This window comes from Myotis lucifugus, unplaced genomic scaffold, assembly GCF_000147115.1.
Source record: "Myotis lucifugus unplaced genomic scaffold, Myoluc2.0 scaffold_0, whole genome shotgun sequence".
In the NCBI taxonomy this organism is placed as follows: domain Eukaryota; kingdom Metazoa; phylum Chordata; class Mammalia; order Chiroptera; family Vespertilionidae; genus Myotis; species Myotis lucifugus.
The window spans coordinates 26,374,073-26,399,900 of NW_005871048.1; the positions used below are offsets into that span (position 1 = coordinate 26,374,073).

Sequence of the window (25,828 nt, forward strand, 5' to 3'; positions counted from 1 at the left end):
CAAAAATTGTGATTTTTAGATCATAGTTCTCAGAAAAATCATAATAGAGGCAAAGCATATGTTCCTTTAATATAGATTAAGAATAGAAAAACTTAACTGCTCATAGTCAATTCCAGGAGCAGAAGACTCAATGACATGATCTAAGCAAGAGGAACTAGCTTCCCTGGCCCTCAAGTGCCTACAGGCACTCTGCTGTTCATAGCAGCTGGTCATAGGAAAGATCCCATCAGATACTTGAGCAGGTCAGTTACTGCCCACCTCACAAATGCCCACATGCCTCCCCACTTCTTGCTGGCTGTCCTGATGGCCCCTCCCAGCTGCACTGGAAGCTCTGGTTATAAATACTGTTCTCCAGATACAAATTGGATAAAAAACTGGCTTTTTCCTCAAGTATAATGTGAATTAGAACATCTGAAGGTCATTTTCAGGCCTAAGGTCTATTTTTACAACTAGAAAGAGTTGGTTGTTCTTACACACACACACACACACACACACTTGTATGTGTGTAATGCATACATGTGTGTTAGTAATTGATTTTATAACGTTATAGGAGTTTAAACAGAGCATGTGTGTGTATGTGTGTGTTTACATAAAAAGTACTGTAGGGTTAATTTAAGATTATGGGATCTGAAGTCAAAGAAACTCCACTAGCTGGATTAGGTTGGGCAATTGACTTAAACTCTCTAAGTATCAGTTGCCTTATCTGTAAAAAGGAGATAATAGTAGCTACTGCCAAGGGTATCATGAAGATTAAATGAATTAGAACATATTAAGCATTTAATACAATATCTAATTCAGAGTAAGCCCATGAAAAATGTTAGCTGCTCTTATCACTGTTTTCATGGGGTTAGGATTTCTTGAAAATGTCATGCCTTTTCATTTTCTTTGTCCTTTTGTGCTGGCCTTGTTTTCACCTAGTATTTTCTTCAGCTTCTATGAAGTTCTCTTAAATTTTAAAATAGCAAAAAAAAAAGAGAGAAAAAAGTAGATTTATAGCAATAGGAAAAAATAAAATATAAAAATATTTTACCTTTGGGACAAAAATTCACATATGTCAATCACTGATCAAAATGGTATCTTACCTATTACTGGATTTATATAAGTACTAGAGGCCCAAAACCAGCTCTCCGATATCCCCCAAGGGGTCCCAGATTGCGAGAGGGCACAGGCTCGGTTTCGGCCCGATCCCTGCAGGCCAGGCCAAGGAACCCCACCACTGCATGAATCCGTGCACCGGGCCTCTAGTATGCATATAAGATCTTTGGTTAATATCTTCCCACCCTCCCCTTCCTCCCTTCCCTCTGAGATTCATCAGTCTGTTCCATGTTTCCATGCCTGTGTGTGGAGTGTCTGCCCCCTGGTGGTCAGTGTGTATCATAGCTACCAGTCAAATGGTTGAACGGTTGCTTAGGCTTTTGTATATATATAGACTAGTAGTCTGGTGCACGAAAAGTGTGCACATTGAAAGGGGATTAATTAGAGGAAATATGTTAATATTGCTATTTGCCCTTTCTCTATAATAGAAGTGTCAGAGATGAAAGAAAATTAGTAAAATGTATATGAAAATCTTCTTCCTGTCAGAGTCTGGGGCGCGCTGCGGGACCCAGAATCAAGTCCCTGCCCACCCGCGGCCTCAAAATCGCACGAGACCCACACCCAGCCAGCCCCACTCCCTTGGGCAAGATCCAGACCTGCCTGGCCCTACCCTTGTCAAGCCCCGCCGGGTGGGGGGCGTTGCCTCAGGTACCCCGGCCCAGCACCAGGGTGGGGGGGTGTGGCCTCAGGTCCCCTGGCACAGTGCCAGTGCGGGGAGCATGGCCTGAAGTCCCCCCGCCTGTCGCCGGGACGGGGGGGGCGCAGCCTAAGGTCCCCTGTAAAGCCCCACCGGGCGGGGGGGCGCAGTCTCAGGTCCCCTGCCCAGCCCAGCACCATACAGCCTCAGGTCCCTGCTGATTGCTTGTTAAGGCTCGTTACAGGAATTCGGCCTCTGCTGTGACGCAGCCATCTTGTGTTACGGAAACTCTGCCTCCACTGTGGGCGCCACCGTCTTTGTGACGGCGTGATAGTCAATTTGCATATTCCCTCTTAATTAGATAGGATTATAATCCTCAATTATGAGAGTTTTCTTATATTCTATTCTAATACAGACTTAGAAAGAATATTATTTGATTAGAAATTATTAGTAATTAATTTTATAAAGTTATGATGCTTTAAACAGAGCCTATTCAGCAAATAAAGACATATATCCCTTATTTACTAAGATTTACATTTTAAGATTTTTTTTTTAATATTTCCTCTAGTAAATATTACATGTTTCCTTTGGTTCAGTATAATGGTAATTCCATAACTCATGTTTATGAACACAATAGAAAATTTAATTTCTCTTACATTCTGTATTTTTTGCAGAAATTTTTTGTGTTTTTATTAAAGTATGATTGATGTAGAGCATCATATTAGTTTCAGTTGTACAACACAGTGAAAGAAGAAAGTAGCTTTTAATAAAATAATATATTTCATTCATCAGATGCATGCATCTAGGTGTGTCATCATTGTAAACCTGACAGCTATGAATGCAGATGGATAAAAAATGTATTTTTGTGTTAAGAATAACTTTGTCTTAAATTTTATTCCCAAGTTACACATTCCTTTGTTTTATAGCCTCTGCTTTTCAAAGTATCTGTGGAAATTGTTTTTTTTTTTCAATTATTTGTTGGTGTCTTGTCCCAAGACCCCCAAGGTTTGGCCTGTGCTTTCTGAGTTAAGACATGCTCCCAATTTTCCAGTTAGGTCAACCACAAACATTAAGATATGATAGGAGGTCAGTGGAAGAAATTCATATCAAAACAACTACTCACCATGTCATTATGACAGCCTGCTGTAACAAATGTGCTTCTGTTTTAACTTATGACAATTGCTAAAAGTAATTTAATCTGACAGAGGCAGGGTGTTGAAAGGCTCCTGGAGATGTCATAAAAGCGACCTTTCTGCCATGTGCTGCCAAAAGCCATTTTTAACAAGGAGCTAAGGAAACAGTGCAACTTCTTTTGTACTTTGTTAATTAGTTATTGATTTGAAACAATGCACTTCCAAATACTGTTAGAGGAGTTAGATGCCAGCAAGGTCACCAGGTGACAGTCTAGCCCGGATAATATTTGTAGTCTATGAGAATTTGTTGAATCCTTTTGTTCTGTGATTCTAAATTGAGATTACCTAGTTTACTCAAATGACTACAGTTTTTACTTTATCATTCATCTTTTCAGTTTAAAATTTTGTGTGTTAATAATCTGATAGTAATACTTTATTACATGATGTCACTCCAATTTGTAGAATTGTCACTTGTGGATTTAGTCTCAAAAAATTACATATTTTCCAGAGAAAGTGTATGTGGTTTGACTAGTGATGCCAGAGAGAACAAGGAAATAATACTTAGTCTCCAAAGAGGAAGCAAGCTAAAAAGTTTAGAATTTCTTGATTGGACATACTAATTGATCTCTTTTTTTCAATTTGGTAATTTAGTTTCAATGATTTCATCATGTTTCAAATAGAAGTTAAATGACTGCCCTTCAATTTTTATAGAAAAGTATTCAGACTGTTTTAAATTACATTTCTTCTAAAGCACTTAAGTGCAAGTTAAACTGAAAGCTGTTGTACAAATCAGTTTGCAAGGCACTATGGAGAATAGCAGATCAGAGGGAGAGTTAGGGTAACTCACAAGTTAAAAGTAGGGATTTACAACTCAAACGTCCTTTGCTCTAGTCTGGAATTGAACTTAAACAAAGTACTGAACCTCTCTGTGCCTTTATCAATGCAGTGGGAACCGTAATAGTACCTCCCTCATAGTGTTATTCTGAGGATCCCATGAATTAGTACATGTAAAGTGCTTTATCAGGAGCAGCTAAGTGGTAACCCCTTGTAGATGCTAGCACTGTTATTACTGTAATAATTAATAACGAAATAGCATCCCTGCCCTTATTTTTATATTAAGAATTTTATATTTTAGTGTATGCAGCATTTTCAATATGTAAAAATAAATGACTATTTTTCTTATTTTTTCTTATATTTTGCTTATAAATAAATTACAATTTGTTTGCTATACATAGGAAATATTAACAATATCATGGTAAATTTGTTCTCTGCATTTGGGTTTGTGATGCAATAAAGAAAATACTTGCCTTTGTTTTAAAATCAGAACTACTGATAAAATATAACAATTTGCCCTAACCGGTTTGGCTCAGTGGATAGAGCGTCGTCCTGCAGACTGAAGGGTCCCAGGTTTAATTCCAGTCAAGGGCATGTACCTTGGTTGTGGGCACATCCCCAGTAGGGGGTGTGCAGGAGGCAGCTGATCGATGTTTCTCTCTCATCGATGTTTCTAACTCTCTATCCCTCTCCCTTCCTCTCTGTAAAAAATCAATAAAATATATTTAAAATATATACATATATATATATATATATATATATATATATATATATAACAATTTATTTTACCAAATGTGTTAAATTTTCAGTTTAATTGTTTTGATGGTGAGAAATCTAGGTTTGCAATATGCAAAATATTTCTTAGGATAGAAACATTCTAAAATAGATACTTTAAATCTTTTACACTAATTGGGACAAGTTAAAAGGTGTTTGGTATTTTAAGTTAAACTATTTCAATAAATTTACTTCTACACAGATAGACAAAACTTCATGAAAAAGGCATATTGTGCTAAGCCCTGTTTTTTTTTAGTAATTTCTTAACATCTCAATCAATAAGGAAATGCATATCAAAGTACTTATATTTACAACTATTAATTAACAACAATTTGAAGCGACTGTAATACCTGTTGTTGACCAGATGTAAAGAAAAGGTTGCTCTCACACAGCATGATAGGAATGTAAGACAGCAGTCTATTAACATAAAATTAAAAATACATAAGCCTTTCAAACCAATGGTCTATTCCTGGGAATCTGTCTTACTGAAGTAAAATCATTTCTAATTCAAATCTATAATAGCAATAGTTTAAAAATACCAGTTGAAAGCCAAACTTAATGTCTAGATTTAAAATCATAAGATGAAATTGACCTCTAATAAAGAAATTCTAGAAGTGCTACCTTGTCTTTATTTTTCACAAATTTAGAATATCCACATATGTTGGAATGAATTAGGTCTTATTACAATACATAAAGATACTATTATAATACATTTAAACTGTTATAAATTTATTAGTATATTTTAAGGTGTTTTCAGAAGTTGGTTTATGACAAAGTAAATAATTATAACAAGTATATATATAACTCAGTTACAACTTTGTAGTATATCCTGACAGAAACTAAACATCTATTATGTGCTGTTTGCTGGGCTTCTTATTTTTCCTCAGTTCAACCTCCCTATAGGATAGCAACTCAGATTCTCTTTGTTCTCAAAGTTTTTGCTCTATTTTATGAGAAAAAACGTTATAATTTTAGAGTCTCCCAGGTTAACCTTTCTTGTACAAATGAGGAACATGAATATCCAATACGTTAGTTGCCACTCAAAGCCATAAAGCTCATTCAGTGGCACTGTCCAGATAAGGACTTAAGTCTTCTAGAGTGTGTGTGTGCGTGTGTGTGTGTGTGTGTGTGTGTGTGTGTGTGTGTGAGAGAGAGAGAGAGAGAGAGAGAGAGAGAGAACGTTGTCTCTGATAATTTGTAAGTAAATAATCTTTCCATCTGCTTACCATGTGTCTTACAAAGCAGAGATATCACATCATAAGCATTTACATTTGATTTACTGATATCTAACAATAATTGTCCTGCTACACAAAATTCTAAGCTCCCCAAAGCCCCCAGGAAATACCTGCTTCCCTGAAGCTTACCTCCCTTCCTCCCCCGTAAATTTTTATAAAATATGCTATGTAATGCCTCACTTTTGTAGATAGAACATACTAAAAATAATTTACACTTTTCTTGATGACCCAGTGTCAACATATGTTCAGATGAACAGGCAAAGAATGATTTAAAAACTTACTGAAGAATATTGCTAGTATATGGCAGAGCCAGAATTCAAATCTAGATAGTCAGGTTCCATCTCTGTAATACTAATTACTTTATACTGCCTTGTTAAAACATATTTAATATCCTTCCTTCTATGTGAGCATAACCAACGTTTCCTGCTCTTTGTAGCAATGAACCAAATGGCTAATGGTCTTTAAGAAAAAGGAACAGAGTGTTTCTTATGTAAAATTCAGGTGTGGGGAACGTCTGGCTGCGGGCTGTATAAGGCCCTCAAAATTATTTGGTCTGACCCTGCCAAGGCATTAGGGGTGAGTTAATTAGATGTTTTACCAAATATAGCAGGCTACTTTTTAAGGTGATGATTCTTTATGGCACTTGAATGATGTTATAAATATCCAAATGGCCCTTGGGAATAAAAAGTTTCCCTACTCCTGAAATACTATGGTCCAGGTTCACATGAAAAATATACCTTCTTTGTGAAATGAAGTAGTTTGTTCTCTGAAAGTTACATGTTATTCTATTCAGTATTGGAGTAACTAGTAGCCTGGTGCACGAAATTTGTGCACATTAAAAGGGAATCAATTGCCCTAACCGGTTTGGCTCAGTGGATAGAGCATCGGCCTGTGGACTCAAGGGTCCTGGGTTCGATTCCGGTCAAGGGCATGTACCTTGGTTGTGGGCACATCCCCAGTGGGGAGTGTGCAGGAGGCAGCTGATCGATGTTTCTCTCTCATCGATGTTTCTAACTCTCTATCCTTCTCCCTTCCTCTCTGTAAAAAATCAATAAAATATATATATTTTTAAAAGTGAATTAATTAGCGGAGATATTTTAATATTGCTATTTGCCCTTTCTCTATAATAGAAGTGTGAGAGATGAAAGGAAATTAGTAAAATGTATATGAAAATATACATTTATTATATATAAAATATATAAATTTATATATAAAATATATAAATTTATTAATAAATAATCCGTAACAAAAGGATATAACAACAGAGGCATGATATAAAAATGACAAAAACATGATATGGAAACAACAAAAACATGATACGAAAACAACAGAAACATGATATAAAAACAACAGTGATGCAAACAATGACTGATAAAGTGATTAAACTTATTCTAATATCTCCCTGTATACCACATTAAGAGTGAAAACACTTTCAGAGGGCTTGACTAATTTCCCTTGTGATGAAGTATTTAGAACTTTAACTGTAACGTCACATGCTCTTCAGACTCAAGAGAAAGCAACATATAACTGACCATGTGCGAAAACAGGTTCAGGTAGGAATATTCCTACTCTGTCTAGAGTTTGTCCTTGTGATTTATTAATCACAAATGCTGGCATCACGGGAAACCGTCATCGAATCAATTTAAATGGGAGGCCAGTGTCAGATGGGGACAAATAAATTCTTGGAATCAGAACAACCTCTCCCTCTGCAGATCCTGTTAATACTTCAGCTTCGATAATGTTAGGTTGTAATCTTTTGATAATAAATCTGGTACCATTACAAAGACCCCAATTACTATTGAGTTTTCTCAATAGCATGATGATTGCACCCATTTTCAATTTTAATTTATGACACGGCATTCCTGAACGAGTAATACTATTAGGAAATTTGATTGGAAACTTTTCCTTTTCAGCATCATCTGTGGAATCAATGGAATCATCACTCAAATATGTGTGAAAATCTCCATCGAATATATCCAAAATTTCTTCATTTAATTTTTGAACGTGCTCATTTTTTGGACAAAGAATTGCACGTTTAGATATATTTTTAATATTATCTATAGATACAGTATTTCCAAAGGTAGCTTCAATAATAGATCCATTACAAATCATTTCACAGGGGATTTCAATAATATCCATTTCTAAATGAAAACTGCTATCAAGTTTGCCATCTCCAAGTTTTACTAACCATCCACTATAAGCAGAATCCTCTGATCTCATATTTGTTGTAAGAGACAACTTTCTGAAACATTCCCAAACATTGCAGTACTTTACACTCGTTTGTACTATGGCCGATCCCATTGCATGTGGTACAATACTGAGACATTGTCGAAAATCCCCTCCAAGAAGGAGAACTTTCCCACCAAATACAACATTCAGACTCATAATTTCTCTTAGTAATCTGTCTATGGTGTTTATAGCATGACTGGATGCCATGGTGCATTCATCAATAATGAGAAGTTGGGCCTTTTTAATAGTTTTAGCAACTTCACTGTTTATATCAAGTCTAGAAATTGAAGTTTCATTTAATGAATCAGTAATTTCTATTGGGAATGAAAGGTGCTTCCTCCGAGAAGTAAATTTGCAGCAATTCCTGTAGACGCTGTGGGTAAAACAGTACCACCACGGCTTCTAATATAATGTATTAAAACTTTATACAGATATGCAGGTGAATAGGATTCCTAGCTGGCAGGCCCCTGACAGCAAGCTGGCCACCTGTCGATTCCGTGAGGAATGGGGCTCCCTCCTCCCTCCTGTCAGGGCCCAGAGTGCAGGTGAATGGGGTTCCTGGCTGGCAGGCTACTGACAGCAAGCTTCTGTGAGGAACGGGGCTGCCTCCTCCCTACTGTCAGGGTCTGGTTTGAAGGCTGGCCACGCCCCCTGTTGGGCCAGACCCAGAGTTCTACTATGCCGTGACCTCCACCTCAGCAACCCAGGACTGACTGCCCCTGGGCGTTCCTGGCGTTCCGAGGGTGGGTTCTTCCCTCAGGCCTCGTGGGAAACAGCTCGGGGAGGGCACAGCCCTTGGCAAGGCAACCCAGGACTCAGTACTTCCACGCTCAGCTCCGAGGGTGGGTTCCTGCCTGAAACCTCGCCCTCCCGGAAACAGCTCCAGGAAACAGCTGGAAGAGGACGCAGCCTTTTCCAAGACAACTCCTGCAGGACTTACTTCCTTCCAGTTGGTCGCACCTCGGGTCGTGATGTTACACCCAGGGTTTTTATATAAGTAGATGGTTGTAGTTTTACTGTAGCTTCAACCCTCACCCCCACAAGACTGAAGCACTCATTTCCACATCTCCTCTAAGTGTTGACGGCTGACAACACTTGTACCCACAGATCCCCCAAATCCCTCTCTCCTGGCATTGATTTCAAGGGAAGAGAACCACCAGGCCCACAACTGTGCTTCCTTCTTGGAGGGTAACAGTTTCCAATGACTGTTGAGTGTCTGTTTTTCTTGCCCCAATTTGGGAGAACACTGTAGGAGCCGAGGCTTTTGTGTGGGCAGGACAATTATTGTTAGACTAGAGGCCTGTTGTACAAAGAGATTCGTGCAATAGGCCTTCCTTTCCCCAGGCTGCTGGCACGGGTTTTCCTCCGCAACCCGGCACCCAGGCCTTCGCTCTGGCTGGGCTCCAGCCGGAGCTGGCCCCAGAGCCGTGAGTCTTCTACTGCTACACCGGCCCCAGGGCCCGTGAGGATTTCCGCTGCTCCGGCCGGCCCCGGGGAGTTGGGAAAGTAATACAGAGTTTACTTTTGGATATGTTAGGTATGAAATAGCTGAAATTCAAATATGTTTGATATGGGTCTGAATACTGATTCTATGTCAGTTATATTCATTATGAATGGGTTCTGTTCATAATAATTTATAATTATTAATATAGCCATATTGACAAGTACTGTAGACTTGAATCTATCATCAAGATGATGGCTGTCAATAATATTTTGATACCTAAACGATAGGGAAAATTTAGAGTTTCAAGATATCTCCAGATTATAGATTCTTTTATCTATTTTCATTATGTTTAAGTTGAATCTTATAAAATTGCCATCTTAAGATAAAAAATATCTAATATGGGTAATTTTATATGGTTCAATTTAATACTAGAGACCAAATAATGGTTCTTTATTTTTGAAGATGTTTTCATTATATGTATGCTATACCATCAGATTTTATGCATTCATATATACTCCTGGTCCTTTCATCATCATTAAACACAAATGCACACACTTTGTAAAAGACAGCACATTTAAAATATGCCAAAATGAAAATTTTAAACCAAATTATTTTACTGGATTAAAATTACATTACAACTCATGTAACATTATAAAATATATTTTAACCACAAGTGTTCTTATGAATGTATTTTTTCTACACTAATGTCTGTGTTATTCACATACAAAGGAGTTTTAAATCGCAGAATAATCTAAAAGTTTAAAGCTGAAGCATAAATTCCCTTCTGTGTGTCTTTGTGAATTAGGACCATATGGTATTTGTGTTTCATTTCTTCGGGAAGGGTACCCTACTGGCCAATTCCTAAAAATATAAATGTTATTTCGTCTTTTACCTATGTGTGCAAGATGGTAACTTATATTTTTGCATCCTTATAAATTCATCTTCCTTGGATATCTACCTTCCATTTGGATTTTATTGAGCTATATTTTGCTTAATGAAAAGTCTTAGCTTTTTAAATGAAACAACTTTTACTTGTAAATTTTATCATAAAAGGAAAATATTTATATTAGTGTTTCTTCAGATAATATTTTCAGTGGTTGAACTAAGGTAGCTGGTGTAGGGTGGAGTGGTGTGTGTATGTGTGACATACGTGACACAATTGAAATCAGTGATATAGGTATGTGTTAAAGTAAAAAACAGTGGATTTTTCTTATTCATAAAGATATTTTCTTAGTAGATAATGCTTACCAGTATAACTACAGAACGAATTATATGAAGTAAAATAAAATAATCTTGAAGTTTAATTTTTAAAATTGGTCATTTTTACAACCATTAAATTTTTATTTTACCTTGCCTAAAATCAGTTATAAGTTTAAAGCATGTTTATAGGAACACACTTATTTTAGAACTTCGTAGCAACAGGTAAGCCAAAGGAAAATCTGTCAGATTTGGCAATGGTTCAGAAAATATGTGAACCTGTCACTGTAAGCAGTCTCAAAGGGCGAAATGCTTTACAGGAGCTAATTAACCTTAGGAAATAATTACGCAAATATGCAAATGTTGTTTAGATAATTCCATGTGTTATCAGCTCAGGTAGTCCATCATAAATGCAGACCTTGCAATGCCTAGGTAGTAGAATCTGGCATAGTTGATAAGGCTTTGGTTACTGCATCAATTCTATTTGGCATTTAACGATTAATGATGGCAAGAGTACATCAGGAAATTCAACCTGTACTCTAAATACAGCTGAATTCCTCAGTTTAAATGTCCTATGCATTCTGCCACCAGCAAAGTCTAATTAATGGATTTACGTATTTTCTTTTCATGCACTTTGTGCATTTGCATATTCTAAAATCATCCAGCTTGAAGTTACTCAATACAAAATGAACTCTAATGTGAAATTCATGGAGAACCTGTAGAATAGATTTAGTATGTTTGCATTTCTGTAATTGAGGCATATTAGAAAGTCTTTCATGTTGAAATCTGTTTAGTCTCAAAATACACTGCTGGTAATATACACCTGCTGGATTATGGTTTATAAATAAATAATGATTGTGGACACAATGTGGGCTGCGGGTTGGAATGACACAAATTTACCTTGGAACAGCATCACCTCATTTATAAAACTGTGATTTTAGTAATGTAGTATGTCAGAAATATATATTAAAAACCACTCCAGGTATATTAATTCCTGTGCTACCGTTATTGTGCTTAACTGTTGTCAGAGGCAGTAAATATTTGGCAGAATGTGTTACATCTTAGAAATATGGGGATCTGGCTCTCTTAAACACAGTGAATAGTAAAAAGCCATCATTTTTTGAAAGCCTTGGGAAATAGTCACATAATGGAAGCCAGGTTTTTTATAACTGAGGTTTATGTTCTTTATCATCTTTTTAAAATTTTTTGAATAAAACTAATTAATTCAAAAAATGGAATTCACATAGCATCATTAACTTTTCTTTGATGACTCAGGATCACTACTGTTCTTGTCAGTTGCTGGGCTTTAATGGCAGTACTGCTCTTACATTGCTCAGTAACAGGTATCTCGGACTATTGCGCACTCTGTGCTCTTCTCATTTTTTTGGCTTTTCTGTTTAGTTATTATCAAACTTTTAGCTATCAATTCTTACTCGTAATTAAACCTATTTGAAGCAGCCCTTTTGATATGCTCCTTGGAAATGTGTGGTGGGTTCAGACCAGGTACTAGAATTTGGTACATGAAGGTGCAGAGACACTGCTCAGATGCTGATTCCCCCTAAGAAGCCAACAGTAACCATTCAGTAGGATTTGATTTTTTGTTTACTTGTTTTATTATAAAAAGCATGCCGTTTGTAGAATTTGGGAGAGTTCAGAAAAATGTAAAGAAGCTAAAATTAGAAAATATTCATAATCCCATAATCCATACGCAACTCAGCTGTTTTTAATATTTTTGACTTCTAGTCTTTTTCAAGCCTTTTCACTTAGTGAATTATAACACATATAAAATTAGATGAACTGCCTGTCTTACTTTGTAAACTCATTGAATACCTATATAATATTTCCTTAGATAAACTATAATTTACTTAAAATTTATTTCTGCATTACTGGAATTTAAGCTTTATCCAGATTTTTGCTTTTATAAGTGAGACAATGATGAACATCTTTGAGCATCTATCATTGCCACATTCCAGATTACTAGAAGCTTGATTCGTAAATGGAATTTAATACTTCTTTGTCTTGGTTTTTGAAACTCACTTCATATTTTGTCAATGGTATCATTGCCATTAGACCTGGCATCATTAGTCATTTATTAAATGCCTGTAGAATGCCTTGTATTTATAGTTTGAATTCGAAAGAGTATCTAACTCCAAATCTGGTTTTAAAACCTTATATTTTAGAAGGAAGGAGAAATGACTTGGCAGATTAAAGAAAAAGCAGGATAGAGAAGAACCAATGAAATAGTACAGGAATAAATTTAACCTACTATAACTAATAGGAGAGCTGACAGGTAAACGTAAGCCAACAATATTTTGCAGTAGTTTTAAACAGGCATGCAAATAGATGTAAATACTTTCTGTATATTTCTTGTAAGATGTTGTGTGTCAAAGGTTGGCAAAATCCTTTCCCCATCTGTCAGATGAGAATCTGACCTTCAGTTAACTTTCTACCTCTGTCCCTGGTAACCTGATAAGAAAGTGTCTTAAATTGGGTTTCCCAGGTAACAGATTTTGAAGTTGCATGCTGGAAGTTCATTGGGGAGTTTTTGGGATCTGCACTTGTAAGGGAGTAGGGGGGGAAAAGGAATTTCGAAGGAGGATCTGAACTGCCCTGCCATACAGTCACAACAAAGGCCTCATCCAAATCTATGCTGACCTCTGCATCTGGGATGGCTCTTGAGGCAAGAGATAGGGCCCTTATAGATCCACATCATCGCAAACAGTCATTGAATATAAGTTGCCTCAGAAGTGGGACTGTTAATTTAGACAATTTAACTTTCTTTGGGTGAGAACAATTCCTAGTCAGTGCCTCAGTTAAAGGTAATCAGGGCCAATACTCCCACAGCTCAGGGAATGAGTGCCATATAACTAAAAGGAGATCTGGGAAGCGTACCACACCATCCACTGTGAGTGGTTGGTAGGCAACATTGCCTATGGTAGAAAATCACTTTGGATCGGTAAACTGGATTAGAAGGAGATAAAGACTATACATACTATAGCTTTGATCTTCCCCGGGGGTAGTAATTCTTGTAATTGGGCATGTTCCAAGGAGGCAGGAACCCGGGAAGCCATGCCTATGGAGTTGTTGCAAGAGGTATTGGCTTCTGTGGGCTGTAAGACTTTTAAGTCTGGTTCCCTCATTGCTGAGCTAGCACCCCCTGGCCAAAGGGCAGAACTCCTGGAAGTCCATGTGGGCTGCTACTGGAACTGCTGCGAGGCTCTCACCAAAGGTGCTGCCCTAAAGGCAACCTGTCATTTCTACCCCGTATTTTGTAGGGTCAGTGGCTGTCAAGTGTGGCCCAAATTATTTACTTGTGCTTATAGATGACCCCATAAGTGGATATTGTAGACATTTTTCAATCGGTTCTTAACTTTTTAGAAAATTTGCTTTTAAAACCTAAAACTAATGAATAATGTAATGATCTTAGAGTGGTGCTGAAAATATTTAAGTACTTAGGGCACATGAATACTTGAGGTTTCTTTTTGTTACTGCTGACAGGCCATTATTAAACAGATGTTGTCTCCCCTATAGTATAGAAAAGAATCAGCGATAATACTAATCTCTGAAAACAGTAGTCTTTATATGTGAACAGTGGAAAGAAGTGTTTGTTCTTAGCTCTCCTTTAGTCATAGATGGGTCATTTGGGCCTGTTTGGCAGTTTCCCTCATATGCTGTGAGTCACAAAGTTTTGCTAATTCTTCTCTTGCAAATGACTCATTCCATCCCTTTCCATTCACTCTGCTGCCACCCCAAGTAGTATTTATAGTCTTTATCACTTTATATATGTGGATTATGGAACATGCTGCCTTGAAAGTGCTCTCTGCCTTTAGGTTTTGTCTTATCTGAGCTGCATTATCTGTGAGATCTCAGACTGAATTCCATGATAGAGTTTTGTCTAGCGTTTACAGACTGTTAATGTGAAAACCAAATTTTCCTGGAGCCTATATAACGTCTCAGGAAATAGTGAGAAGAAAGGCTAGAAAGACAGGATTAAAGGGAAAGAGTAGAAGAAATTAGACTACTTAGGAATCTATTGTAAGAGGACCCAAACTGAGGTTGGAATGGAAAGGATGGGACAGGTAGGTTCTCAAAGAATTGGTGATTGTGAGAAGAAAGCGGGGAGAACCTCACTGAGGTCAGATCATATGGATTTATAATGTGTCCATTGGACTTGGTGTCAGGAGTAGGGAATGTAATACTTCTCAGATACTACTGCCCCTTATATCTTTATGTAACACCTTCACGAAATTGCAAACACATTAAAGAGCAGGATCATGGCTTGCTTCTTCTTGTCCTTACACACCCACTTCCAGATCAGAGTATCATGGGAACAGAGTAATCTAATCTTCTATATGTCTTTATTCTGTCAATTCATAAAAGAAATTTATTACCATCACGGGTTTTTAAGAGTGTTAGTTCTGCCAGCCATAGCATGTAGAAACTCCATCTGTTTTGTGTTTACATTTCTTTCTCTTTTGGGGTGGTGGTGGTGGTATTGGAAATGGGTTTTTTGCATTTTTTATTTTTCAATTACAGTTAACTTTCAGTATTATTTTGTATTGGTTTCAGGTGTACGTCATATACTTCACAAATTGTCTCCACCCTCCCCGTTATTTCCAGTACCCACCTGTCACCACACATAGTTATCACAATATTATTGACTATATTCCCTATACATTTCTTTCATTGTGAGATAAAACTATGAAGACCAGGTGTCTGGGTTTTGTCTGGATTGTCTGAATTTAGACCTGTTCTCCCAATACAATTTGTATTTCTGTATATGACTACAAAGTTATAAGTAATCATCCTGAAGATAAATATTTTTTTTATTTATTACCCTAAGATTTAATGAACAAGACACAGCTCTTGGTCTCAAGAATTTGCTAATCTAGCAAGCAATTAGCAATAGAAATCATTCAGTGCAATAATGGGAGCATGCACAGATGTTATTGTGGGACATTACCTATCTTGGGGGATAATTGGGGAGACTTTTGATAGAAAGTGATGCCTCATTTGAGTTCTGAAGATAAGTAGGAGTTATGTAGGTGAAGGAGGTGAGTGAAGTGAGGGCATGGCACAGGTGTCACTTTGGAAACAAAGGAAATAGTCCAGAGGCAAGAAAAGTATGGCGCAGATAGGTTACTGCAAGTTGCTTCCTGCAGTTGGAACACAGAGAGTGTTCTCTGTTGTCTCTCGTGGTGGGAAATGGGTGTCTTTTGGATCATTGTGTTTTGCAGGGCAATAGTAAGACATAGTTCAAGGCAGAAGCCAGATCATGAAAGGTCTTAATGTTATGTATACTGAGTTCGAACTTGATTCTGAGGGCAATGAAGAAATTTTGAAGGGCTCTAAGCAGGAAGTGAGTAATGTGGCAACATGATCATATTGCATTTTTGAAAAGTTGTCCTCACTACAGAACTAGACAATGAGAATGGCAAGAAGTGGATGGGTTAAGAGACAAGTGGGGACAGAATAAACAGGATTTTAATGATTGATTATATGTGGAGTTTGAGGAAGAGAGAAATAAAATACGATTCTCAGAATTCAGCTGGAAGTGGGGAGCAAAAACAGTGACATAGGTTCACAGAGGATGTTCTTAGCCTAGTGTTGAATTGGTTGAGTTTGAATTATCTTTGGGACATCCAGAGGAAATGACTTGGTCTGCAGCTATCAAGAGAAATTTAGGGCAGAGATAGATATAAGGGAACAACAGCTTTTAGGTGGCAAGTGAAACAATTCATATGGACCTTCTTAGGGAATTTATCTTTTGGTGTTAAAGCTTCCAGGAAATATTTGTACAAAACATTTTCACGATGTTTAGTTTTGAGCAGTTTGTTTTCTAATCAGTATTATTTAGCTCTTTAGGTATTTTTTTTCCTTTTCCCATTATTCAGGTTTTATCACAATATGTGTCCGTTATAGAAATAAACACAAGAAAATGAAGTTCTTATAAAACTTTTGGAATTAAAGCAGCATGCATACATGCATTAAGGTTTAACAATTTAGGGAAATATGAAAGGCTTTGGGTTTATATGTTTAGATTTCTCCCAGTTCTAGAAAAGTAATTGTATGGAAAATTTCTTTCTTAATGTATATTTTAAATGATATAAATAGAAAATATTTGTTGCTGATTTCTGCTTATTTTCAGCTTACTGAGACACTTAAAAAAATGTATAGTTCAAATAATTTAATATAAATATTTTCAGATACACATATAGAATTATACCTGAATTTTTTAGTGTTACAGTTTTATCATAAGACCACTATAATTTTCTGCTATGCAATGAATATCCTTAGATATATTTTAATATCTCAGATATACCTAGAATGCACTATTCTCTCAACAATGTGCTTATTTTAATATTTTGTTTCAAAAGATTATAGTAGCAGTTAAGTTTAGCAATATTTTAATAATAGTATAATACTAATTTATTTTCTAATTTGAATTTTTAAAGTAGTCCTTTTGTGTTATTATTTTGAATAAGCCATAACCATCTTATTTCTTATGCTATATAAGCAAGCATGTAACTTAATTTTTGATGACTCTGATAGTAATTAGATACAGTATTTCATATATGATATTTCTTTTTTACAGGACAATGGTTCTCCTGAAGAACATGCGATCTATGTGTGGGACCATTTCATAGCCCAGTCGGCAGCTGAGAATGTATTTTTTGTTGCTCACAGCTATGGAGGACTTGCTTTTGTTGAACTAGTAAGTGCACGTTTAACTCTAGTTTTAATCCCCAAACTTTCTGTAGGTTTATCGCCTCCATTCCCTTTTTGTTGGCATAATTACTTTAAATCACTTTATTGTGGATGAAAATACTTTTTGAGTAAATAATTTTATTCTGTTTAAAAAGACTATACTTAATTATTTTATTTTGGCAGAGCTTTAAAATACTAATCAGAACGCTTTTTGCCTGTTCCTTATCTAATCATAACTTTTTAATTTATACTTTATAGCCCCAGTTTCTATACATTTTATGATATCTATGTTTCCTGTCTTATGTGTATATCATTGACATATATATATATATATATATATATATATATATATATATACACCCACACGCCTACATACCCACTAAAGGACTGAGGCGCCAAAATTTGTGCACTCGGTGGGGAGAGGGGGTCCCTCAGCCCGGCCTGTGCCCTCTCGCAGTCTGGGACCCCTCGGGAGATAATGACCTGCTGGCTTAGGCCTGCTCCCGGGTGGCAGAAGGCAGGCCCAATCCCTAGGTGCAGCTCCTGATCGGGCTCAGAGCAGGGCCAATTGAGGAGTTGGGGCGCTGCCCCCTGTCATGCACAGAGCAGGGCGGATCGGGAGGTTGTGATGCCACCCCTAGTCACGCTCAGGGTAGGGCCGATTGGGAGGTTGGGGCACCACCCCCTGTCACACTCAAGGCAGGGTCAATAGAGAAGTTGCAGCGCCACCCCCTGTCACGCACAGAGCAGGGCTGATCAGGGGGTTGGGGCGCTGCCCCCTGTCATGCACAGAGCAGGGCCCATCAGGGGGTTTGGGGCTCCGTACCCTGTCACACACAGAGCAGGGCCGATCAGGGGGTTGAGGAGCTCCCCCCTGTCACGCACAGAGCAGGGCCGATCAGGGGGTTGAGGAGCTCCCCCCTGTCACGCACAGAGCAGGGCCGATCAGGGGGTTGAGAAGCTCCCCCCTGTCACTCACAGAGTAGGGTCAATAGGGGAGTTGGGGCACCGCCCCCTGTCACACACAGAGCAGGGCGGATCAAGGGGTTGGGGCACTGCCCCCTGTCATGCACAGAGCAGGGCCCATCAGGGGGTTGAGTAGCTCCCCCCTGTCACTCACAGAGTGGGGCTGATAGGGTATTTGGGACACCGCCCCCTGTCACACACAGAGCAGGGCGGATCAGGGGGTTGGGGCACCGCCCTCTATCACCCACAGAGCAAGACCGATCAGGGGGTTGGAGCGCCGCCCTCTATCACCCACAGAGCAGGGCCGATGGGAAGGTTATGGCTCTACCCCGTCACACACAGAGCAGGGCCCGTGGGGGGGTGGGGGGGGGGGCGGGAGTTGGGGCGCTGCACCCTGTCACACACAGAGCAGGGCGCATCAGGGGGTTGGGGCGCCGCCCCTGTCACAATCAGGGCAGGGGCGATGGGGAGGTTAAGGCTCTACCCCCTCACACAAAGAGCAGGGGCCGTGGCGGGGGGTGGGGTTTGGGGCGCCACACCCTGTCACACACAGAGCAGGGCCAATCAGGGGGTTGGGGCGCTGCACCCTGTCACACACAGAGCCGCAGGGCGATCAGGGGGTTGGGGAGCTCCCCCCTATCAGGCACAGAGCAGGGCTGATCAGGGGGTTGGGGCGCCTTCCCCTGTCAGGAACAGAGCAGGGCGGATAGGGAGGTTGTGGCCCCGCCCCCTGTCACACACAGAGCCGCAGGGCGATCAGGGGTTTTGGGCGCTGCCCCCTGTCACACTGATCCCGGTGCTGGGAGGCATATTACCCTTTTACTATATAGGATAGAGGCCTGGTGCACGGGTGGGGGCTGGCTGGTTTGCCCTGAAGGGTGTCCTGGATCAGGGTGGGGGTCCTCACTGGGGTGCCTGGCCAGTCTGGGTGAGGGGCTGAGGGCTGTTTTCAGGCTGCCGGGTGACTGAAGCTCCCAACCGCTCCTTTTTTTCTTTTTTTTTTTAATTCTGGGCCAGCTTTAGCTCTGAGGCCTCGGCTGCTGAAAGCAGGTTTCTGGCCTTTGTTTACCTTCTGTATTTGAAACAATGTTGCGGTCCTGCTGGCTGAAGCCTGGCTGACTAAAGCAGGTTTCTGGGTTTGGTTTAGCTTCTATATTTGTTTCAGTGTTTCTTAGAGTTGCAGCTCAGAGGCCGGCAAGGCAGGCGGGGAAGCTTGGCTTCCTCCGTCACTGAAGCAAGCAAGCCTCCCTGTTCGCATCAGCTGCCTGGCTGCCGGCCGCCATCTTGGTTGGCAGTTAATTTGCATATCTCCCTGATTAGCCAATGGGAAGGGTAGCGGAGGTACGGCTAATTACCATGTTTCTCTTTTATTAGATAGGATACACACACACACACACACGCACACACACACACATATCTGTAAAGTGTTAAAAATTTCAAGAGACCCTTTGAATATTTGGGAATATTTTTATTTTTAAATAATTCTTTATTGTTGAAAGTATTACATATGTCCCTTTACTTCCCCCAATGACCCCCATCTAGCCCCTTCCCTGCCCCCGCTCTACTACAGGCCTTCAGCACCCTATTGTCTGTGGTCTGTGTCCATTGGTTGATATTTTGATAACCTTTACCTGGTTTATCTCTACAAGTTAGCACTTGGTCAGAATCTACGTAATTAAAACTATCAGAAAGCTTCCATTATTCTGTTGGGTGCAAAAATATTTGCATTTCAAAATAATCTGATTGTTAGAGTTAAGATTATATGTACATGGTAGAAAAAATGATCAAGATTTCTGAATTTTGTCTGTATTATCTGCAATATTACAAGTGAATGATTAATGAGATATAATCAGTATTAAAAATACACTGCTGAAGAATTTGTGCCTTTATACCCATAACCCCTTACGTCACAGGAAGGTATCAGTGCTACAATAAAGTGATTAATTTTGATTAAAGTCCATTTGATAATTTTAAATCCAGTAGCCTCAAGTGGACATTGAACACAGGCACAGCATTGGTTGTCTTAATTTTTGTTTCTAAGCTTTGCTATGTATTTCTCTTTTCATGGAAATTAGATATATTTCCATGGCTTTTTAACTTCCCCACACCTTATTGCTTACCCACATGATTTAGATATAACTGGTGGTGACACCAGAGAATAATTTTGCTGATATAAATTTTTCAAATGCTCATGCTCTCTTAAGATCAGGAAATGAATTAAATTGTTTATTTCTTCAATTGATTTTACTTTTTAGAAATGATTTCAAGTACTTTTATCTCTGTTGAATTTATTTTAATATATAATGGAAATATTAAGATAGCTAACAAACTGTTCTGATAACTTTTTAAAATGTGAATGTTTTCTTTTAAATAGTTCTTTTAATCCTACACACACACACACACACACACACACACACACAGCTTTCATATATATAGCATTAAATGACTTAAAACATATTTTATTGACAGAGTAATAAAATATGTCTGAAAGCCTGTAAGACTAATCAAATTTAAGATTTCTGTAACACATCAATTCTCTCTCTCTCTCTCTCTCTCTCTCTCTCTCTCTCTCTTTTTTTTTTCTTTTTTACTTTAAGACAGTTTATAAAAATCTTCTCTACATCATATTTGGAATTTAAGTAAGTTTTGGACAGTTTTTAAAATAAACTTAAGATGCCAGAGTAACAGATGACTAGTGTGTCACTCGTGTTTTGCCTGTCCTTCTTGTCACACACTGGTGAATATTTCTCCACTTTTGTTCCACTTTAATATAAAGCACACAGATGTTTCAGAACAAGACTTGACTTCTGACCTTGAGGCTATTTAGGGTCAGGGTCCTCAGGGCCTGTGAAATTATCACAAGCTGAGCTAAAGTTTTCCTCCATCACAGGAAGTAACCAGTAAGTAAGAAGTTAAAAAGGAGCTTTGTCAGAGAGACAAGATGGTCTCAGTGGGGTCAGCTTCTGTAGGCTGCTGTCTCAGCAGGAGGTGCATGCATGGGAGGAGGAATATAATATAACCACTGGCACATCACATATCTGTCAGGCAACACCAGGCGTGAGAAGTCCATTTAATGGAATATACCTTGTTTAGGTTTTTAAACATTAATGATGATTATCTCAACTTCATGTTTTTGCTACTTTTTGTGAAATAACTTAGATGGGGGTATGTAATGGGGTTAGATGGTGACAAAAGAAAAAGTGGTTTCTGGCCTAATGATATGGATTCCTATAAAAAACATAATATTGTGCACTGATAAGTTTTACATAAATTTTGACAAAAGTTGATTAATATATAAAGCCATTATATTTCTACTTAATTTCAAAAGGATTTTTAAAATTCAACATTGATAAAGATACAACAAAAAGACATTGCAATATTTTTCAGCCCTTTGCTTTTGCTTAAAGCTGAATAATATTACTTATTCTCCCAATATTCTTAGGGGAAAAGTCATGATGTTTAAAATGTTGACAAATATTCACTCTCTCAGGATTTTTTAACTTAAGTGTAATATTATTTTACATAGATTTAAAATGTTACTATTAACTTTATAAGAAAGTAAATTTTGATCATCTTCAATTATAGTTTAGATCTCTGTCTTAATAAATGTTATAAACATCAAATATTAAGTCCTTTGGATTTCAATAAAGTTAGACTTTTTAAAAGTGTCATAAAGGTGTACTCCAGTTAAAAAAACAACAACAAAAAAACTCCACACACACACACACTCCTTATGGAATAGTCGTAAGTTGTAACTTCATGTTTGAATGTATGAAGATTGTTTTTCTACCATTCTCATGTAAATTTACATTCTTTTTGTTTAGGTCGTGAGTTTTAAGAAAATGTATTTTGAATGTAACTTGTGTAGATAGTACAGCTTCAATAATACATGCAATTATTTAGAGTGCTTACTGTTTGAAAAGAAGGTACCAGTTAGGACTTATTCTAAAATGTATCCTGCGGCTTACTAAATTTAAATTGTTTATAATTATAGTTTAAAATTAAATGTGTTGCTAATATATATCTGAAAATAAATTACTTCTAAATTTAGAGCACAAAATGTTGCAGATCTTTCATATTTTGCTAATTATTGTTTTTGAAAACTGAGAACATAATTTATGATTTTATTGTGCCTTAAAGTATTGAATTTCTCCTGAAGGATACATTATTTACAAGATTTATTTTCAAAACCAATGTTCATTTTATGGTAGTAAATCTTGGAATGTGATCAAGTCCAACCTCATAAAGACAGTGTACAGTTTACTATAATAATGAGAAAAGTGATGCTAAAAATACGCTTTTCACAGCTTTTATTTTTATCAGATGGTAACAGCTCAAGTTTCCAATTCTCTAAACTTTCTGCGATTCCAATAAGAATGGTTGTTGATAAGATAGCTCTGGAAGCAATTCCAACATTCAGTCATTAGAGGCAAAAGGGAAGAGCTACTTATTTTATGAATTGATAATCAATTTTTAAAAGTAACATATCTGCCCAATGTTATCTTTATCTTATTTAAAATAATGTCAGTATAAAAAATAATGCCAATATATAAAGTAACTGTTATTAAACCATCATTTAGAAGACTTACATTTTTCTGTGTTAGAAATTGTTTGATAGAATTAGTTGTCAAAATCAGAATGCATTTAGCAAATTCATTCAGAAAGACATCTACAAATATTGCAGCTTACTTTTGCCTATATTAGTTGTTTAAGTTTTATCTCATTTGTTGGAAATTAACTGTCATTAAAAAACAATGCAGTTGTAAGCTTTTTCATCATCTCTTTCACCAGCCACTTTGATGAAGTGATTCCATTGCTTCCATTGTTGGACATTTCAGAGTCCTTTGCTCTTGTCTTCCTAGGTGATAGTTTACAAAATCAAGCAGCCTTAAAATTTTCTTTTAATTGGAAATGAGTTAGCTTTCCTAGTTAATGACCAGTTTTTAATCTCAGCTCACCTTCCCTTCCCTGTTTGCTGTGCTCAATAAATCAATTTGCATTCATATGTCTTTTCCTAGTCAAAGAGAGTGTTGATATTTTTATTAAACAATTGTAGTAAATATATTTTATTAGTTTATTGAATTATCTCAGCTGATATAAAAGTAGTGTTGTTATAATTACTTCTACTTGCTTTTCCATGTTACTAGTGGTATGTACATAACCACCATTAAAAACCTCACTTAGAAATGTGTGAAAACTGTTCCTTTTGAAAGTGCATCTCTACCCACTTTTGATTTCAGTTTCTCCATGCTTGTCAGCACTTGATTGGCACCTTACTTGCATGTGAATTAAGGAGTGAAGGGAACTCTGTTTTCCTGCTATTGTTCCATGCTGGGCTCACTAGCCTTCAGGCAGCCTAAGCTGACCTTCAGCAGTTGATAGAGGACTAGTTCTTGGACATAACTCTATGAGGACACTCAACCTCAGTCTACTCTGAATTGATCTTTTGAAATTGCCTAGGGCAAGATTTGGATTTAGACTAAAGAGAAAATGGAATGGGACTAAAAGAATTAATTTTTACCTTTAATGACATCACCTAACTATGACCTTAAAGAGGCACTGTTTACATTTTGTCTACAAAGAACAAAATAAATTGGATATTGGTAGGATATCCACTTAATGTGATTAATGGGAATAGCTAAAAGTTGGGCTGTTGGCAATCAAAAATTGGGGAGAGGGGGGATAAACCAAAGAAAAATCCTATCTAATAAAAGACAAAAAGGGTAATTAACCGTACCTCCGCTACGCTTCCCATTGGCTAATCAGGGCGATATGCAAATTAACTGCCAACAAAGATGGCGTCCGGCAGCCACACAGCTGAAGTGAACATGAGGCTTGCTTGCTCCAGTGATGGAGGAAGCCAAGGTTCCTGGCCTGTCGCAGCCTGGCTCTGAGCCCGAAAGCAACAAAGTTTCAATTATAGAAGCCAAACAAACCCCAGATACCTGCTTTCAGCCGGCCGCGGCCTCAGAGCTGGGAGCGCCAGTGACGGCAACAATATTTTAATTGTAGAAGGTAAATAAATCCCAGAATAAAAAAGAAAAAAGAAAAAAAGGAGAGGCTGGGAGCTTCAGTCGCTGGCTAGCCTGAAAACGGCCCTCAGCCCCTCACCCAGACTGGCCAGGCACCCCAGTGGGGACCCCCACCCTAAAGGGGGTGTGGTAAGCCTGAAAACAGACATCAGCCCCTCATCCAGGCTGGCCAGGCACCCCAGTGGGGACCCCCACACTGAATGGGGTGTGACCAGCTGCAAACAGCCATCAGCCTCTCACCCAGGCTGGCCAGGCACCCTAGCGGGAACCCCACCCTGATCCAGGACACCCTTCAGGGCAAACCAGCTGGCCCCCACCCGTGCACCAGGCCTCTATCCTATATAGTAAAAGGGTAATATGCAAACTGACCCTAATAGCAGAAGGACTGGGAATGACTGGTCACTATGACACACACTGACCACCAGGGGGCAGACGCTCAATGCAGGAGCTGCCCTCTGGTGGTCAGTGCGCTCCCACATGGGGGAGCTCTGCTCAGCCACAAGCCAGGATGACGGCTGCCAGTACAGCGGTGGTTGTGGGAGCCTCTCCTGTCTCTTCAGCAGCGCTAAGGATGTCCGACTGCAGCTTAGGCCTGCTCCCCGCTGGCAACTGGACATCCCCCGAGGGCTGCCGGGCTGCCAGAGGGATGTCTGATTGCCATCTTAGGCCCAATCCCCTGGGGAGCAGGCCTAAGCCAGCAGGTGGTCATCCCCCGAGGGGTCTCAGACTGCGAGAGGGCACAGGCCGGGCTGAGGGACCCCCCACCCCAAGTGCACAAATTTTTGTGCACCGGGCCTCTAGTTGAGCCATAATAATACTATAGTAATTCAGGCCAAAATGCTTCTTAAAAACCTACTTTAAAATGTAGGTAATTCACTAAAAATAAGTTGCTATTTGGAATATAACTTGAATTTCTGAGTTGGCTGCCTAGGTGATATGAATAGGGATGACTACAACTTATATGGCATGCTATCTTAATTCTCTAATTTTATATGAAAAGGATTTAGTTTTGCTAACTATTCTGTATGGTCCTTAGAGAGAGGAACGAGAGGTTATATTATTATTTTCCTCCTCTATTTAGTTTTATCCCTGCCTTGCATATAGTGTAGATACCATCTCTTGATTGATTGTTGATAACACTAAATTTAGAACTCAGTTGCAGGAGTCCAAGTAAGAGCCAATGAAGAATTTTACCAACATAGAAGTAATGGGGAGTGGTAAGGAAGAAGCACACATTAGAGATGTTAAGGAGTCAGATTCTCATTGGTTAGTGACAATGGATCTGGAAAGTTGAATGAGAACAAAGAGAGGATAGTACCAGGGGTATATTCTTCCTCATACACACCTATAGAAGCATAGGAAAGTGTGTATGAAGAGAATCCAAGCACAACAGATAGTGAACAGTGATTATGCAGATATATAGATATTTGGAGAAAATGTTTGCACACACTGAATATTTAATTATTGTGGTTAATATAATAAACTAGAGGCCCTATGCATGAAAATCGTGCAAGAGTAGGCCTTCCTTCCCCCGGCTGCTGGCA

At 38.5% G+C, this 25,828-nt stretch overlaps 1 protein-coding gene across 8 annotated transcripts in view; it reads left to right on the top strand.

The window, feature by feature from the left end:
- The window catches only part of FAM172A (family with sequence similarity 172 member A), a 379,783-nt gene that overhangs the window by 177,814 nt on the left and 176,141 nt on the right, over positions 1-25,828 (top strand). For all 8 annotated transcript variants that reach the window (XM_023749992.1, XM_023749974.1, XM_006081215.3 and 5 more), the window contains one exon: positions 17,174-17,293. In XM_023749992.1, the coding sequence (XP_023605760.1) occupies positions 17,174-17,293 (120 nt within the window). The remainder of the gene's footprint in view (positions 1-17,173; positions 17,294-25,828) is intronic.